At 39.7% G+C, this 19,751-nt stretch overlaps 1 protein-coding gene across 9 annotated transcripts in view; it reads right to left on the bottom strand.

Annotated features, from left to right (window-relative positions):
- Positions 1-19,751, bottom strand: part of myo3b (myosin IIIB) — a 190,159-nt gene that overhangs the window by 73,325 nt on the left and 97,083 nt on the right. For 8 of the 9 annotated variants that reach the window (XM_073854841.1, XM_073854844.1, XM_073854840.1 and 5 more), the window contains 2 exons: positions 8,333-8,412; positions 7,887-7,907 (listed from right to left, as the gene is read on the bottom strand). In XM_073854841.1, the coding sequence (XP_073710942.1) occupies positions 7,887-7,907; positions 8,333-8,412 (101 nt within the window). The remainder of the gene's footprint in view (positions 1-7,886; positions 7,908-8,332; positions 8,413-19,751) is intronic. The other variant, XM_073854842.1, reaches the window with a different exon arrangement.

Genomic DNA, 19,751 nt, shown 5'->3' with positions numbered 1-19,751 from the left:
TCCTCGTGTTATTAGTTTAGTGAATTCATTTAGTGAAATAAAAACTAAGACCTTGTCCAACTCTAAATTGTAAGGAATTTATATGTTTGATTTCATGGTAATGCTTTACATGAAGGTTTAAAATTAATATTAACCAATAAATGTATAAGTGCAGTTCATTATTAAGTTCATGTTTACATGTAGTTAAAACCTCCTACTGATCAAAGATCATGGGCGGAAAAAGATCTTAACAAAACTTAAGTGTTTTCATGCATTTTGCTCCTTCCCCAAAAGCAATGTGCAAGAAACGCCTACAAGACAATGGGATTAAGTCTGTTTTCTTCTCTCTTTCTCAACTTCTTAATATGCAACATTAATGTTAATATGGGTAAGTTTCTTAAAAAACACCAAATTTCGAGCAAAAAGCTGAGACAATTGCACCTTTGTAAAGGATTTTTGTTCAGAGGGATGATCAAAACATACACTTAGTTTTAACTGTTGAATGAATACTTCAGTGTTTTATAAGTTGTGTAAGACCGCCACCTAGTGGATAATAGCGGAAAAAAGGATTGCCGTAAACACTCGTTATTGGCAGGGAAGTGTTTTCTCTTAATTGACCAAATAACTCGTCAATGGTGGGAAAGTGTTAAATTCAGGTGATTTATTTAATAATGATTGTTATTTAATGTAATATTTTTTTATGTCCACTCCATCTTATTCCAAAGCACATAGATACAAAGCACACTTGCTGATTTAGTCAGCAAAGTTATCTTGTACCATTTTTAGGTAATTTACTCACCACCATGTCATCCAAAATGTTGATATCTTTCTTTGTTCAGTCGAGAAGAAATTATTTTTTTGAGGAAAACATTGCATGATTTTTTTCATTTTAATGGACTTTAATAGACACCAACAATTAATACTTAACTCAACACTTCACAGTTTTTTTCAACGGCGTTTCAGAGGACTATAAACAATCCCAAACGAGGCATAAGAGTCTTATCTAGCAAAACGATTGTCATTTTTGACAATAAAAATAACAAATATACACTTTTAAAGCACAACTTCTCGTCATGTAGATCCGGTCGTGATGCGCCAGCGTGACCCCACGCAATACGTCATGACGTCAAGAGAGGTCACAGAGGACGAACGCGAAACTCCGCCCCAGTGTTTACAAGTGTGTTGAAAGAGGATCGTTCCTACGTTGTTGTATGTCAACTGATACTAATTAATGTCTTTGTGTCAGTTTATTGTTTACAATGGTCCGCAAATGTGCGTTTTATATATGTAACACGTGACCTCCCTACGTTACTACGCATTTACGTTAGGTCGCGCTGGACCGGATATAGACGAAAAGTTGTGGTTTAAAAGAGCATATTTTTTTTATTGACAAAAATGTCAATCGTTTGGCTAGATAAGACCCTTATGCCTCGTTTGGGATCGTTATAGTCCACACTGTTGTGTGTTGAGTTAAGTGTTAATTGTTGGTGTCCATTAATGTCCATTAAAATGAAAAAAATCCTGCAATGTTTTCCTCAAAAAACATAATTTCTTCTGGACTGAACAAAGAAAGACATCAACATTTTGGATGACATGGTGGTGAGTAAATTATCTGGATTTTTCTTTTAAGAAAATGGAATATTCCTTTAAGCAAGAAAAATTTCGTTATTTTCATACACTATGGAAATTTCCCCTCACAGAGTTTCCCCTCACAGAGCTTATCCTAGTCCCAGACTAAAATGCATGTTTCAAATGCTTTAATTTCAAAACACCTTGCACTGACATATTTTAACTAGAGCTGTCAAAATTAACGCGTTAACGCAAATTCATTTTAACGCCACTAATTTTATTAACGGCGATTAACACAACGTGCAATTTCTGTTTGACCCTTGGTCCAGCACATTGTTGAATGAACAGAGACGCAGACAAATGGGATCCTGTCTAAATGATTCAAAGGTTTTCATAGAAATAAGAACATTAAGCAAATCGTCTAGCAAATCCAATGCTCTAAATGCTCGTTGGACATCTGATACAATCTTTATTTATACGTCTGAGAGGTGTAACGTTACCGTCCTCCTAATGTTTAATCTAATACAAAGATACGTCTCAATTGATTTTGGTTTCGGTTTTATGCATGACTTAGAAAATAGACTGCAGGACTTGCTTGATGTTAAAAGAGTCATTAAGAGAGATAAATTTCGGTACCTGATTAATGTTAAAGAGTTATTAAGAGCGACAAGACTCAAAAGCGATCCCCTCACGCTGACTGTCTGATATCTGAAGCGCGTGCACACAGACGCGCGAGTGCAGACATCTACACAAAATTACAGTTTTACAAATATCTGTTTTGATAAGAATTCACGCAGGTAGGATCTATAATCTGTTATGTTTTAAGTAAATGTTTGGTTAACTGTTGGGTAAAATTATCTGATGTGTAACATTATATTAGATCACTTAGATTTTAAGCAGTCTGTCACAACGTCAATCAAACAAAAGAAAAAAAAGTTTAAAATATATTGATGATGTTTTTGCTTTGTGTGTGCTAAATCTTATAGTTTTATCAGTGACTTTAAGGTATTGATGTGGTAATTTAATGTATGGATGTGGTAATTTTTCTGGTAATTTAACTTTGCTGACTCTTTCAACTTCAAACAGGTGTAGTTCTGTCTTATTTTGTTATATTCCACCAAATCATGCATTGTTCTATGTTTTAATAGAGAATGTCAAAATATGAACAACTATTTTTTTTGAAAATTTGCTAATCCCGACTCATTTTGCCAGCACAGGTCACAAATGATGCAGCAGCAAACAAAAATGGAGAAAGAAAAATCTTCTGAAAGGAAAATTCATATACAAAACAATGGCTGGTGATTCTGTTAAAATGTAAACAGGCTGTTGTTAACATACATTTGCATAAAGCATCTATATATGTATATATGATTAGAATATTAAAAACCTGAAAAGTGTTAAATTAGGGTAAATTTAGAACGGATTAAAATGTGCGATTAATCGCGAGTTAACTCATGAAATCATGCGATTAATCTAGATTAATTTTTTTAATCTATTGACAGCCCTAATTTTAACATATAACAGTACCATAACTTTTTGTAAAGTTTGTTTGTAAAAATACTTAAATGTCCTAAAATAACTAAGGCTAGTCCTGGATTAATCTAAACCAGGGCTAGTCAACTGGCGGCCCGCGGGCCAAGTGCGGCCCGCCAATCATCTTTATCCGGCCCGCCGGTCACCTTTGGCCGTTTTTCAATCGGAAGGTTGCAGCCTCCGGAGGTCGCATATGCAGACTTCATTCGTCATCAAGTTTAAGTTAACTGAGCATTACATTCACAAATCATAAGCATATTACAACAATTTACGATTAACTAAGAATAATAGTCAACTTTAGAATTGTTAAATTCTGAAATTAGACTTAATGACGTATGCAAAATGCGACCTCCGGAGGCTGCAGCCTTATTGAGAAACGACCATAGTCTGATTTAAATTCAGCGTGGTTACTTTTACCTTTACACTGTACACAACACAGAAAGGGGCTGTGTGGGGTGCCAACCATCTGCGGGTGCGTAATTATCTGATCCAATTCGAGCTTTGGATGCATTAAAGAAAATAAACTTATGCGACTACACGCATGTGACGCGGAGACCGGAAGTGATGTATTTCAGTGTGTTCCAATCAAAACTGTGTGCAAAGTTAAAATTATTAATTATTTTTTGTTTTACTTAATCAGTAACACTTGAATACTTTAATTACTGGTAAGTAACGAGACGACCCGCGCATCACTAGTTGACATGTAACACTTAATGAAAGTAAACAGTTATAAACAAAATATGTTTAGGAGTGTTGATCTTTTACACTTTTACTATTAACATTTGGCTCTTACATGTTAAACTGCAATTGTTTTTAAATATTAATAAAGAAAATATGAGTTTTCAGTAATTAAAAGGCTTTTAATTTTAATTTTTTTTTGAAAATGCATGTTTTTAATATGTTTTTTTCAAATATACTACAACAAAAGTAACAAAAATGACAACAACACACACACATATATGGTAAAAGTAAAAAATATATCAAAAGTAAAAATACACTCTAAAAAAATAATCCGTAAAAAAACGGATAATGTCCTGGCAGAAAATTACCGGTACCTTTTCCGTTATGTTTACAGACATTTCTGTTTATTCAAAAACTGAACATTCTGTAGATTTATAGAACACTGTTCGTAGATTTACAGAACATTTTTCGTAACCTTTAGGGACACTTCAATATGAAACGCAACAATGGTGACAATCAACAACAAAGCTTCATGCCGCAATGCATGCTGGGTGCCAGGACAGAAAGCTTTCTTGACGTTTGCTCTCACCATTGTTGAGATTTGTGTCCAGGGTGTTGGTGTCTCTGGGGCGGGGGCCACAGCTGACACATTTTCAGCCATCTTGTTCAAGACAGTGTGTTTTCAGATCAGCATAGAGTGTCACTCTCATACATTTCAGTTCTTTCATCTTACTTTATCATTTCATATTTATATGTTAGGCAGCATAACATAAAAACAACTAACCTTATATGACATTATAGACAATTCTCCTTCATCAAGCAACAAACAAGTTGTAATTGCTACAAGCAAAAATATTGTTGCAATGCTGAAAGAGCAGAATCAGTTCAGTGAAGGTCAAGGGACAAAACTAAAGGGAACACTAATCTCCATAATGGTGACTTCAAATGAATCTAAAACAAACACAAACTGTAGATTTAATATGATAAATGTTGTGGTAAATATCCATTTGACTTACACGTCACGTCAGAAAGAAGATTTGTCTACTAAATCACATGTGTGGATGCTGGAATAGTTGAGCATTTGTATATTGTTCTGACAGCATTTGTTTAGAAGTTAAACATCATCCATGTTTAGAAAGTAACTCTGCAAGCAAGTTGTAATTTTAGGTTTCAAACAGAGATGGTGATAGAGAGGCAAAAGTGAAAGATTGCAGCAGGAGTTGTTGCACCCATAATGCAACATGTTATTAAAAAAAAACGGATAAATGTCTGTAAAACATAAATACGGAAAATTCCTTCATATTTACACAGTACTTTGTCCGTTTTTTTACGGATTTTTTTTTTTACGGAGTGTAGGGGTAAATGTTTGGCCCGCGTCATATTTACAATTTTAAAATCTGGCCCCCGAAGAAAAGTAGTTGAAGACCCCTGATCTAAACCATGCACTGGGACTTATTAAGTGTGTGTATTTGTGTTAAAGAGAGCTGAATTTGCAAACTAGTTGCAAAGTATGAAATTAGATAGAAATGCCTTCACCACAGATTTTTGCTTGTGTGACGAGGCAAAACTTCTAGACAATGACATAAGTTTAATGACAATGATCAAGTGATACAAAGACACAAAACAAGCACTTTAATATATCATGACAAAAAGAAAGATTCATCAGCACGGTGGGTTTAGAGAGACTAAAACTACAGAGAAAAAAATCTAATGTCTTAACAAGGACAAGAAATGATAACAGCCATCCCTACAACAGATCTCATGAATATATCAAGCTAATAAATCATTTACGGTGAGTCTATACCAGCAAAGTGTGTCTTAATATTCTATTTCATCTGCGTGTGGAGAGAGAGAGAGAAAGACAGGTGTGTGTGTGTGTGTGTGTGTGTGTGATCTTTATAAGAGATGTCTGTGTATCTGAAGACATGGACACGAGTGAGACACTCCAACTTGTTTTAATAAGACATCTGTCCCACTTTGGCTTACATGCAAAACTTTGTACTGTGTCTCATCTGTGACCAATGCAGTTTAAATGTCATCTTATGTCTCTCAGATATAGCAGTTAGACTGCAGGACTGTTTCAATCTTATACACAGAACAGACGTAATGTATAAAAGTAAAGGATTTTTTATTAATAAAATGTATTAAGAAAAAATCTTTACTTTTGTTCATTTTGTTCTTTTTTTCATTTAATGTTAAGGTTTTCCACTATAAAAATAAAATTTTAGCACTTATGTTTATACAGTCTTTATCTTTCGCTTGCATATTAACATATAAGTACTTGCATATAAGTACATCGAGACTATTTAAAATCTTAGTAACACATTTACATATTTCAGTTAGCCCTGATGATTAACAGTGTGAACAATGCTGGTGCAATGTTACAACTGGGTTGATTCAAATTTATTTTAAAAAGTAAAGATTTGTTTGCACTTTAGAATTAGAATATAGACTTCAGCAGTGCACCATGCAGTATAAAGGAGGTCGCATATTGGGCTAGAAGCCCAGCGTAGCATCACGTGTAGGACAACCCACAGGTATTGCACACCAGACGTGCACATTTATTAACGTGAGCTTAGTCAGACAGAGTCTACTTTAAGAAACAAAATATGCATTTGCAGCCTATGTTAATCATAAACGATATGGCACAAATCTGATGTTATTTAATGTTAATAGAAAATAACGTGTTGGATTGTTAGATACATCAGGGGTGCAAACTCATCAGGGGTGAAAAAGGTGACAAGACACAAGCGCTCTTATATAAGCGGATACGCGGCTTGCACACTCCTCTTAAACAGAAACAGGTATATAGCGCATATAGCACTGTTGTCAACGGCTTAAAATCACTTAACTTAAAACTGCGGTGCGTGAACAAATGTTAAGCTTTATGACCACGCGCACAGCAACGTGACGTGGGCGCGTAACCTCAAATGAGAAAATACTACGAGTTAAGTATGTGCACTCAATCTGCAGACTGCTTAAACTTCGGCAGCAAATGAGGTGGCTATAAATTGTAAAACATAACCCGCCAAACTGGCTAGTAATTTGACATCGTTACCACAATAGCTGGACATGATTTTCATAATTTCATTTACTGCTACCATGTCGCAGACCCCCCTCACCCCTCATTTTCAAAAACTCATCGGATCTAGACGAATCACAAGAATGACCTATTTTGTATCAAAAAACGGCGAATTTCGCCGAAAGGTGACAAGTTTGCACCCCTGTACATGGCGCGACGTGACACAGTGTTGCAGTTCTCGCCCAGTGTGCAACCTCCTTACAAAGAAATGAAAGCAGTGGACACGCCATAAGAAAACTGATGGTCATGATATGAGTAGACTATAGTCTGGTGAAATTTAGGTCTGGGTTAGGGTAGACATGTCTTCACAGAAGTTTGTTTTTATTCTTGCTGATTGTCTAATTCCTTTTTTGTTCACATACAATGAGTACATTTACATGCACAGAATAAGCGGATAACTATCAAAAATCTGCTTATTATAAAAAATGCATTTCATGCGTTTGCAAATCTATGCAGACAACTGCATTTACATGGGATTTGGAGATTTGTCAGGTTTCTCGCAGGTAGTGACGTCATCGCCTATAGTACATAATAGTCGATCAAAAAGCAGACAGCATATCTGTCTTAAGCTATATTGTTTTTATCTCTTTTCGTGTCTCCAAAACCTGTAAATATAACATCAGTTTTTATTTTCGCAGTTTCTCTGCCAACTGATTTAGTAGAGCGGAGACTTTTATGCATTACTTTGCACTTACTTCCCCGTCTGCCGTTTATGTTTCACACGCGGAGACATGCGCACATGAACAAAACAATGAGAAAGCCGGTTAAGGTGTTTACATGCCACGCGAAATCGGGGTAATGAGCAAAAAACTACCTGTGCCAATCGGTTTTTGCTTACGCCGTTTATGGACTTTCACCGATTAAAGAAAAACATTTTACGCTTTTACATGACCCCACATGTTATCAGTTTATTAAGCATAATCGGCGTAAGACTGTGCATGTACACGTCCTCAATGGGAGAATATGTGAAATAGCTCACCCTTTAATATTGAATACTGTACAACCTGATAGGGAAAAGTGTAAAGAGAATAAAAACTCTTACCTTTAATAGGTATTTAGGAGACTGAGGAGAAAAGAATAAAAGCACAAATAAAAGAGTAAAAGAACAGATAAAAGTACGGACAGTGAGGAACAGATAAAAACCACTCTCATGCACACACAAGTTCAGATAAGACGCAAGGCATGAACAATAACATCACAGTTCAGACTCAGTTCAGTACTAACAGTAAGAGAATATCATGATCATAATGTAGTCATATTATAATAAACATTTGTTTTTGATTTTATCATTTGCCTACAGTGATGAAGCATCTGTGAGGTTAAAGGTAAATATGGCAGAACCTTCTGATTTTACATTTAAGATACATCTTCAATAAAGAGTGGAAGAGTGTTTTAGTATTGGTTTGAAATGGTAGACTAGTATATAAGTATTACACATTATTTTCTTGTGTGTGAAACAGCAGGAGTGTACAGGTTGAGCATACAGACCTTATTTCGTCCACTGTTTAGCTGTGGAGGCAGAGATCTGGATGCTGCTGTCACTCTGGCTCTGGATGTGGCCAGGTTACCTGTTCAGAAGAAAGATAAAAACACATAAATCAGCCCATTCGTCCACTCTCTTCACATGCTGTATAAACTCATGCCAGGGACTTAATACAACAACTTGAATTGTGCAGAGTAATAGGGCATTAGACAGACAGATGCAAACTCTAGCTTGACTATGCAAAAAGCAGCTGTTGCTGAACTGTTAACTGTAAGACCTACAGTGTCTAAAAGTGAACTCACACTATGCGAACGGTACACCTGTACATTTGACCCTGAATGTATGGTTTATTTACACTCACCTAAAGGATTATTAGGAACACCATACTAATACTGTGTTTCGCCTTCAGAACTGCCATAATTATACGTGGCATTGATTCAACAAGGTGCTGAAAGCATTCTTTAGAAATGTTGGCCCATATTGATAGGATAGCATCTTGGTGTTGATGGAGATTTTTGGGATTTAGTACAGTGAACTCATTGTCATGTTCAAGAAACCAATTTGAAATGATTCGAGCTTTGTGACATGGTGCATTATCCTGCTGGAAGTAGCCATCAGAGGATGAGTACATGGTGGTCATAAAGGGATGGATATGGTCAGAAACAATGCTCAGGGAGGCTGTGGCATTTAAACGATGCCCAATTGGTACTAAGGGGCATAAAGTGTGCCAAGAAAACATCCCCCACACCATTACACCACCACCATCAGCCTGCACAGGCATGATGGATCCATGTTCTCATTCTGTTTATGTCAAATTCTGACTCTACCATCTGAATGTCTCAACAGAAATCGAGACTCCAATTTTGGTGAAAGTGCAAATTGTAGCCTCTTTTTCCTATTTGTAGTGAAGATGAGTGGTACCCGGTGGGGTCTTCTGCTGTTGTAGCCCATCCGCCTCAAGGTTGTGCGTGTTGTGGCTTCACAAATGCTTTGCTGCATACCTCGGTTGTAACGAGTGGTTATTTTTGTCAAAGTTGCTCTTCTATCAGCTTAAATCAGTCGGCTCATTCTCCATTTTCGCCCCACAGGACTGCCGCATACTGGATGTTTTTCACACCATTCTTTGTAAACCATAGAAATGGTTGTGTGTTAAAATCCCAATAACTGAGCAGATTGTGAAATACTCAGACCGGCCCGTCTGGCACCAACAACCATGCCACGCTCAAATTTGCTTAAATCACCTTTCTTTCCCATTCTGACATTCAGTTTGGAGTTCAGGAGATTGTCTTGACCAAGACCACACCGCTAAATGCATTAAAGCAACTGCCATGTGATTGGCTAATAATCCTTTTGGTAAGTGTATAAGGTGTGGTACATATGTGGTATAAGGTTTATAGATCACTCTGGGTTATCTGATTTAACTATTTAGTGGCTTGTGTTTTGTTTCTCTGCACTGTTCACACATTTGTTCTGCATCTTGTTACTTCTGACCTTATTTTATTTTTTTTGTTATAAAGGTAAATTCTGATCTAAGTCTGTAATTTTTGGATTGCTTTTCCTTGTATCGATGTTTCGATGTTTCCCTGTTGCGTGCTGGCTCATGCAATTTAGCCGAACATGCTATTTGCTCTGCATGTCATATTTAAGATGATATTTAGGAGTTCATCAAACTAAACATCAAAACACTGATTTTTTCAACAGGTGTAAGTTTTAAAATGGATTTGAAACAGGGTGGTTATCTTGTCAAAAGTTGAGCTACAAAACAGGTACTGTAAGCCGTTTCTTTACATTTCGGTGATGACACAAAAAATATCTGCACCAAACCTATATTTGACACGATTGTCTCTTATTTAATATTATGGTCGGTGTTCACTTTCAAAAGATAGAAAATAAATTCCTGAAACAAATAATACAGAAATCATCAGGTGTTTCTTTACCTAAAGTGAATTCAGAGATGATCAAAGTCAACGTAAGCAATAAGGTATTTCTGTGCAAAATAATAAAGCAAAGTGTCCATAAAATCATTAATTTAAGGTTCCCTTTCGAGGAACTCGAGCTGCGTCGCCATAGCAACGCTTTGGGGAACGCCTCGGCGTGACTAATCTGAAGCACGTGTAAAACATAAACAATGATGAGATAATTGTATACTGACCGTGATGCCGTGCGGTCCAGGGGTATAAGAAGGCATCCTACACAAACACACTCGCTTTTTAGTGCCTCAGCAAGTGACTACGTGTATGTTTGCATAAATCTGAAGTATGTTCAAGAAGTTCAAGTATGTGTATCTCCCTGTCAGCGCGATATCACAGACAAGGATACACATGTATATGTGTCTTCGAGCGCAGCACGCACAGTTGGCTTTTGAGGATATTGGCTGTGTGCACTGTGATCATTCCCGTGCACATGTTGCGCTCCAGCTTCGCGTTTGGAGAAGGATATCTCAGGCTCGCGGAACCGGTCCCGCTTCTGTCGAGGCAGAGCGGTGACTGCACTCGTGCGTGCAGGCGGCGGTATCCCCGCCTACACCCGTGACATCTGTCTCTCACTCTCTAGGAAGCTTGGGCTCGCGGTTGCGATCCCGCTTTTCAGCGGCGGTTGCGCTCCTGGGAGTCGCCATATGATTTCGTGCAGGCGGCGGTATCTCCGCCTGCACGTGAAGTCTCTCTCTCTCTCTCTCGCCGGATCGGGAAGGCGCCCTGCGTGAGAGCCATATATTTTCAGCTGTCTGTCTCCGATGGATCCTCTTCATAATCCGCCTACTGTTTAAGGCTAAATGTGCAGTTTCCACGTGAAGCCTCCTCTTTTTACAGTACGGAGGTATTATATATACATACGTTTTTTACACCTGTATGTGTAGACTATGTATGTGTATCTGCCTGTCACAGCCTGCATGAGCTGTTTGTCATTGTTCGATGAGTCAAACAGTGAACTTGTGTCTATGCTGTGTGTTGCTTGTACAGCTGTGCACAGCATTTATTCTCCTGATCGGCCGCTGTGCGCCATAAGTCATATAATGATTTTGTGTGTTACGATTCGAGACCCTCATCTGCTGAGGCGGGTGACGTCTTCGTTCGTGGCACTCACTTTCTCATTAAAGCAAAGCAGCTCACACCTCATTCATGGTGCCTGCTTCCCTTTCGGTGCGTAGTACGACAGGCAGACGCCATTAACCTTCATCTGCATACAGCTGGCTCCAGTAGTGGAGCATGGCTACATTCTTGTGCAGAAGGCTGTAGAACCTCCACATGAGAAATGACAGCTTACAGCCTTTACTTTATTGTTCCAAAAGGAGGGGAATCATTCAGTGATGCGGCTCAGTGCTATGCTGTTACTGAAACCGATTGTGATGCAATCAGATCCGAGGACTGATTCCTTACATTAGAGCTTATGTCTCCATTCAACACGGGAGGGTTTTTCCTGAGGGGAAACACGTCTCGCATGATCAAAGTCACGCACCGTTGTTTGCGTGCTTTGGTAACAGGAAGAAAGCCATGGCTTCTGTCCCAAGGTCCTGTGTTGGGTGCGCGTTGTCGATGTGTGACGCTGACAACAGACGCATCCCTCACAGGTTGTTGCGATTATGGAAAGCCAAAAGGGTCAAAAATCGCTGAAACTCATCATCGGCTATGGCACTGAAATTGCCTTGGAAATGATGATGGTATGGGTTGGACTCCCATTTCCTTCTAGACCGGAGGAGCCATCATGTGTTTGTCTAGACAGACATCACATCAGTGGTTTCTTAAATAAATCTCTAAGGCGGTCTGCAATCAAAGTCACGCATCGTTGTCTGCGTGCTCTGGTGGTGTGGAGGAAACCTTGGTTTCTATCCTAGGACTGTTTTGGGTGTGCGCTGCTGGCGTGTTACGCTGAGAACAGACACATCCCTTACAGGTTGTTGCGATTATGGAAAGCCAAAAGGGTCAAAAATCGCTGAAACTCATCATCGGCTATGGCACTGAAATTGCCTTGGAAATGATGATGGTATGGGTTGGAGTCCCATTTCCTTCTAGACCTGAGGAGCCATCATGTGTTTGTCTAGACAGGCATCACATTGGTGGTTTCTTAAATAAATTTCTAAGGAGGTCTGCAATCAAAGTCACGCATTGTTGCCTGCGTGCTCTGGTGGTGTGGAGAAGACCTTGGGGTCCATCCGAAGGCCTGTTTTTGGGTGCGCGCTACTGGCGTGTGACGCTGACCCGACGCACTCCCCACAGGTTGGAGTACAGTATGGAAAGCTGAGAGGGCCAAAATCACTACATTATTGATTTTGGGATAATGACATTGTGGTCTCTGGACAAACTGTGCTCGTTGACGACAGTTTAGATCCCAGGCCACTTGAATATGGCGAATGCCCTGTATGACAACACCCATTGCTGGGGAGTTGAGACTCCAGCCAGATGTGGTGAATCACATTTGGAGAGGATCTGGACGCGCAGAGGTGGATCTGTTTGCGTCTCAGGACCGCACACACTGCCCAATGTGGCTTTCTTTTTTCCCCAATCACTCTGCCACAGAAGTTCTGGAGGAAGCTTGCCAGAGATATGGCCTGTTGGTTTGGCCTCTGAGGGGGCCAGGCTCATAGGCTCAGGTCTCTCAACTGAGGTTGTGGAGACCATACTTTACTCCTGACAAACCCAGTTAACCGCCCTGTTTATGTGGTGCTGAGATTTCCGTAGGAGCAATTCTCTGCTGGCTTAACTCCTTCCACTCTTAAGGTTTAGGTGGCAGCAGTCTCTGCCCACCATACTCCTTTGGAAGGATGTCATGCTCCCAACTGAGGTTGTGGAGACCATATGATTACTCCAGAGCTCCCTCAGGAGCTTAGGCACTACATGGAGAAACTTCACCTCATGGTGTTCAGCTCACCTGACAGACCCAGTTAACTGCCCTGTTTATGTGGTGCTGAGGTTTCTGCAGGAGCAATTCTCTGCTGGCTTAATTCCTTCCACTCTTAAGGCTTAGGTGGCAGCAGTTTCTGCCTACCATACTCCTTTGGAAGGATGTCATACCTCGTCTGGACAACCCCTCGAGAGAGCTTTATGCCCTTAAGTGGAGAATATTTCACCTATTGGTGTTTAACTCCCCTTACAAACCCAGTCAACTGCCTTGTTTATGTAGTACTGAGGTTTCTGCAGCAGCAATTCTCTGCTGGCTTAACTCCTTCCACCCTTAAGGTCTAGGTGGCAGCAGTCTCTGCTTACCATGCTCCTTTGGAAGGACCTCATGCTCCCGAATGAGGTTGTGGGAACCAGATGATAACTTCAGAGCTCCCTTAACGAGGAAGCTTATGCCCTTCAGTAGAGAATATTCACCTTTCGGTGTTCAGCTCACCTGACAGACCCAGTCAACTGCCCCTTGACGTAGTACTGAGGTTTCTGCAGGAGCAATTCTCTGCTGGGTTGACTCCTTCCACACTAAGGTTTAGGTGGCAGCAGTCTCTGCCTACCATACTCCTTTGGAAGAATGTCATGCTACCAACTGAGGTTGTGGAGACCATATCTTTACTCCACCTTTAAGATATAGGTGGCAGCAGTTTCTGCCTACCATACACTTCTGGACTCTCTGAGGGCAGTCTACATACCAGGCCACCTGAATGTGGCAGATGCCCCTTCGAGACAACATGCATCTCCGGTGGGAGTGGAGACTTCATCTAGATGTGGTGAACCACATCTGGAAAAGATTTGGATGCGCAGAGGTAGATCTGTTTGCATCCCAGGACACCACACTTTGCCCACTGTGGTTTTCCATGGTACAGGCATGGCCGAGGCTACGTCTGTATGCTTTCCCCCGTGGTTGTGTTTATCCCTCCACGGGGCAACTTTATTCCCTTAAGTGGGAAATGTTCACCTCTTGGTGTTCAGCTCATCTGACAGACCCAGTTATAACTGCCTGTCAACGTAGTTCTGAGGTTTCTGCAGGAGCGTTTCTCTGATGAGTTTACTCCTTCCACCATTAGGTTTAACGGCAGCAGTTTCTGCCTACCATACTCTTGTGGAAGGCTCGTCAGTGGGTAGACACCCCTTAGTGGCTCGCTTTCTTCGTGGGACTCGTAGGTTGCGACCTGTTAGTCGCTCCAGGGTGCCCACTTGGGACCTAGCGGTCGTGCTGGGAGGGCTCTCGTTGGCTCCGTTCGAGCCTCTTGAGACTTCGCCAGATAGGTTTCTGGCCTTTAAGGCTTCCTTCTGGCTATTACTTCTTTAAAGCGAGTGGGGGACCTTCAGGCCCTGTCAGTATCCCCTGCAGGTCTGAGTTTGCACCAGGGATGGCTAAGGCTTTTCTACACCCAAAGCCAGGTTTTGTTCCTAAGGTGCTGAACAATGTGCCGAGGCCCATTGTTCTGCAGGCCCTTTGTCCTCCCCCATTCAGGAGTGCGGACCAGGAAAAGCTGAATTTGGTGTGTCCTGTGCGAGCACTGGATACATATGTTCACATGACTGCTCAGTGGAGGAGTCCGAGCAGTTATTTGTGTGCTTTGGTTCACCCAGAAAAGGTTTACCGGTGACCAAGAAGACTCTGAGCAGATGGATAGTAAATGCTATCTCACTGGCTTATGAACATCAGGGTATACCCTCACCCGTCGCTGTGAGGGCCCACTCTACCCGGGGTATGGCTGCCTCTAAGGCCTTAGGGTCAGGCGCTTCACTCCAGGACGTATGTGATGCGGCCGGTTGGTCTTCGCCGCTCACCTTCGTCAGATTTTATGATTTAGACCTAGACTCCTCTTTAGGGTCCCAGGTTCTTTTGCCTTGACTGTGTTCAGTTATACACGCTGCAGGCATTTGGTAGTATGGAAGCGTGGGCATCTCGTTCCCCAAAGCGTTGCTATGGCGACGCAGCTCGAGTTCCTCGAAAGGGAACGTCTCAGGTTACGTATGTAACCCTAGTTCCCTGAGAAGGGAACGAGACGCTGCGTCTCCATGCCATACTCCCTGCATCCCTGCAGGCACTTGCTTCGGCACTGGGTAGCGAGTGTGTTTGTGTAGGATGCCTTCTTATACCCCTGGTCCGCACGGCATCACGGTCAGTATACAATTATCTCATCATTGTTTATGTTTTACACGTGCTTCAGATTAGTCACGCCGAGGCGTTCCCCAAAGCGTTGCTATGGCGACGCAGCGTCTCGTTCCCTTCTCAGGGAACTAGGGTTACATACGTAACCTGAGACGTTTTTTCTTGTTATAAAAATTTAAAGAATTGTATATAAAGTTAAGTATTCATAATTTACAGTAACAATCTAAAATTATATGTCATTTTTAATCATAAATACTTTGACACGCTAAATCTCAAAATAAAATTGCTGAACTTAAGCTTCACAGGCAGAATCACATTTGTTATTTTTTTAGGTTTAGTTATTAAAATGTTTTTTGTTATATCTTTGTGTGATGTTCTGTAGATCGTGGCTTTAAAATTATATGAGTAATGTTTATACTGCCTTTCATTTTAACTTAAAAAAAAAGATACAAATGCATCGTCAGTTTTATCTTCGCTCATCACTTAAAATTTAATTTTGATCACTTTATCAGAAAGTTGTTTCTATGTGCTGCTTTTGAAAGAAAATAAAAGTTAACCATTTGTTGACTACCTGGTCTGGTCCCCCTCCCAACCTATGCGCACACACAAAGATGATTCAACTATCGGTCGACTATAATAAATCCGTAGTCGGGGACATGGGGGTGAGTAAATTATCTTGTTTTTTATAAAAGTGGAGTAATCCTTTAACCGTAGCCTGGTATGCTGTTATAGGTGGTCTGGTAGAGTTCAGTTTATTCAAAGGTGGAAAACAATGTACAGCACAATTACGTCCAGCCACGTGTCACCACGTCCAAACCAACAAAAAATTATAATTGTGCTCGACTTAATGCAGCACTGTGCAGATGATCAGTTTATGTCATTAAATAACCGTGAGAGAAACTTAAAAACATATTTCGGTGCAGTCGCTTGTGTTCCTTTAATGTTATACGCCAAACGGTCTGCGCAGCACCACGTGAAATCAAACACACCTAATAATATACCTATAATTACAATAATCTCCAATGTGCTGACTCTAATGAGAGTGTGTGCATATCTTCTGGTTTTGTTCAAAACAATCAGACTCGGTTCGGTACAGTTATTTACAGTCAGCAAAGAGACTGTTCAGAAATAGAGAGAGGCATCACTGCCACCCATCTGCGTCTCTCTCTCTCTCACTTTTTCCACTTCCTCTTTTCCCTCTTTAAAACATCCCCACTCTTTTTTGGGATATGAAACTGTACTGTTGCATATGCAGCACCGTCTGAGCTTCTCAAAAGTTTCGGCACAAGATGTCCAAATGTTTTCCCTGGCTGGGTCTTCAGAGACTAAACTCTGATTAATGGTACTGAAGGAGCCTTTGAAGCCGGATTGGTGACATCAAAGTGCTAATCCATGGGTGGCAGGAGTTTTATAATGAGTGGGAAGCATTTTAACACGTTTCAAAGGCTCCGGCGCATGAATAAACAATGGCAGCACAGATGTGCCACACACCTTTAGAAAAATACCCACCGCAGAAACATTAAGCAGAGCGCAAGTGTGTGTGTGTGTGCGAGTAAAAATCTGCAGGAACCTCGGGAAATGAAACATCTGTTGTTCTTGTAGTCTGCGCTCCAGTAATACGCCACATGACAGATTAGAAAGACTCAAACAAACAAACAATAAGTCAGAAATAAACAATTATCGTGTCTCTTCCAACTGTCGCACCCGTTCGGTAATGACCCTCCCATGTGAATGAATGCATGCATGGCCCATCATTCAGAAAAGATTATGTTTAATTGCTCTGTCTGTCAGGAATAAATTGAGTTGTTTCAGATCTAACTATAGCTCAGGAATCCCACGCTCCTGCCAATGGGATCAGAAGTGTGTGCTGCTGGTAAATGATGTCTCTGCTGTTGGTTAAACACTGACACAGCACTGAATGCTGCTCTGTTTTGAAGAAAACACTGCCTCAGACACGTCAGCAAGTAAACCCCACCCACTGATTAACATCAAATTTGCATACAAGTTGGCTTTGAAAATGAAAACCATGAAAAAAGTAAACTTTACAATTTAATTTGATTTTTGTCACTATTAATGCATTAAAAAATTGCATTTTTCTCATGTTTGCCTTTTAATTTTATTATTGTCAGTCTTTGCCTCCAAATTGTGGTGAAAAAATTTTTTAATCATCAATTGCTTTTTATTTTTTTATTTTGGCACATATTTTGCATACAGTTATCAAAAATGAAATGGTAAATCTGGTTTTAATTTGAATTTTCATCATTAATTAATTACTTTAAAATTGGAAAAAAACACTTCAATAGAAACAACTGCGAATGAAAGTGTTTTTAGCGCAATATCAGCTTAAAGTCGCAGTAAAATTTATATGAAAAACTGTAATGTGTTTTAAAATGTTTTTTTTTTACAAATGACTTATCTGTGAGCTTCATTATTTTTTTTTAATTCATGTCCCCTTATTATCGGAGTCAAAATAATATAAAATGCAAAGCTCCTTCCCTCCTCTAAACAATCTCTCTTTACTTCTGGTAATATATGGCAGGTGAGCAGCGGGGATCGGGAAACGACCGCAGTGATTAGCAAATAGCAACATGACCCAACTTCAAATGATCCAATCAGTTCTCGATAGACAAATTTAAGTTCTGCCCTACCTCGTATTATTTCAAAAGCCATAACACTCACGTCATGGTTGATTAACAATAACCCAGCAGTTGTGTAAAAACAACCAATTATTTGGGTCATTTTATCCCAGAAATGTGTTCTGTCCAATAGTTACCCAACCCTGGGTTAAAAACAACCCAACATTTTTTAGAGTGTATAGACTGTTTCATCAGACGCACGCGGTTATGCGATTACGCATTTGGTGGGAACTTTACATCTGGTTTTCTGTTTGTTTAATGGTCTGACTAGTTGCTAAACTGAACTCTTAAACAAATACCTCGTCGAAAATAACAAATGTTTTTGTTTCCTAAGTAATCTACGTGTTGTTTATTTAGCTTTTTATATAAATAAAACTACATTAAAAGGACTTTGTTGTCATTAATTCTTAGCGGAGTTTACCGGAAGTAACGTGTTGACCACAAAAGCCTTTGTTTATGTTGTTACTGCTAAAACTGTATATACACGAATTAAAGGCGCTCTAAGCGAATCTGTGTGACATCCCTTCCTGTTGTCGTTCAAAGTGTTGTTAAACAAAACGAAGCATAGCTAACTCCTCCCCTCCCCCTTTATGGCCTAAAATGCGTGAATTCGCTTAGAGCACCTTTAAGCGGCTGCTTATGGCCGCATCGCCACTAGGGGCCCCCGAAACTAACGTCCAATGACCACAGACCTTGACCTGTAACATGTTTGGTGTTGATGATAGAGCAACAAGCAAGGATCATGTTTGATCGAAGGGAAACTTCCAACAATTACCTATATTACATATTTAGCTAAGAATGCTGCCCAGCATTCCCGCTTATATACGACCTTTGTCCGCTTGGCATAGTTAAATGCATTTAACAAAAAATTTAGGAAAAACTTTTCTTTTTTGTCTATTTCTTCAGGCATATTTCTTACATTTTTGCTTTTTTTTAACAAATGTCTACAACCTTTGTATGATAAGTCATTTTATGGTCTGTGCTTAAAATTTAAAGGGACTGTTCACCAAAAAGTGAAACTGAAATTATGTTATCAAATGTTTTGACAATTACAATAAACTTTTAATGCATGGTTTGAGTGTCTATGTTTTAGGACATTCCTTCATCCCAAACACAACTAAGATAATATGTACGTTATAATTATAACATTAATGTATAAATAATCAAGCACTGACAATAGTCAATTGTATTGGAGGCCCCAAACTAAAATTCTGCTTAGGCCCTATAAAGGCTTGGGCCAGCCCTTGCGCAACTGGGGCCTTGCTCAACGACACCTCAATCATTGCCTGCCAGTATTAGGATTCGAACCAGCAACCTTCAGGTTACAAACCAGGGCCGGGTTTCCCAAAAGCATCTTAAGGCTAAGTAGAATTACGGGCTGTTTCCCAAAAGCTTCGTAACTTAAGTTGCACTTGAAAATCATCGTAGATCTACGAGTGCTCTGGAGTAATCGTTCATTCATAAGTGCATCTTAAGACAACAGAGTTACAAGGTCACCTGCAGGACAACCAGCAAATTGCACTCCTGCAATGACGATAATGTAATGTTTTAAATGTTTATTTATTTATTGTGTTCTTCTTTGTTTATTTTATATTAAATATATAATATAATATATTTAAAATTCAAATGAGAAATCAAATTTAAATGACTAAACATAAATTAATAAAGAAGGAAAACGTATTTTGTACAAGTTGGTAAAAGTTTTTTGTATTTTGGTAAAAGTTGGTATAGCAAATTGATAAATGGTTCATACCGATTGCTGCTATAATTCATCTAA

The sequence above is a fragment of the Misgurnus anguillicaudatus genome, chromosome 17, assembly GCF_027580225.2.
Source record: "Misgurnus anguillicaudatus chromosome 17, ASM2758022v2, whole genome shotgun sequence".
Classification (NCBI taxonomy): Eukaryota; Metazoa; Chordata; class Actinopteri; order Cypriniformes; family Cobitidae; genus Misgurnus; species Misgurnus anguillicaudatus.
The sequence above is the reverse complement of the archived record's forward strand: the minus strand, read 5'-3'. Positions and strand labels throughout refer to the sequence as shown.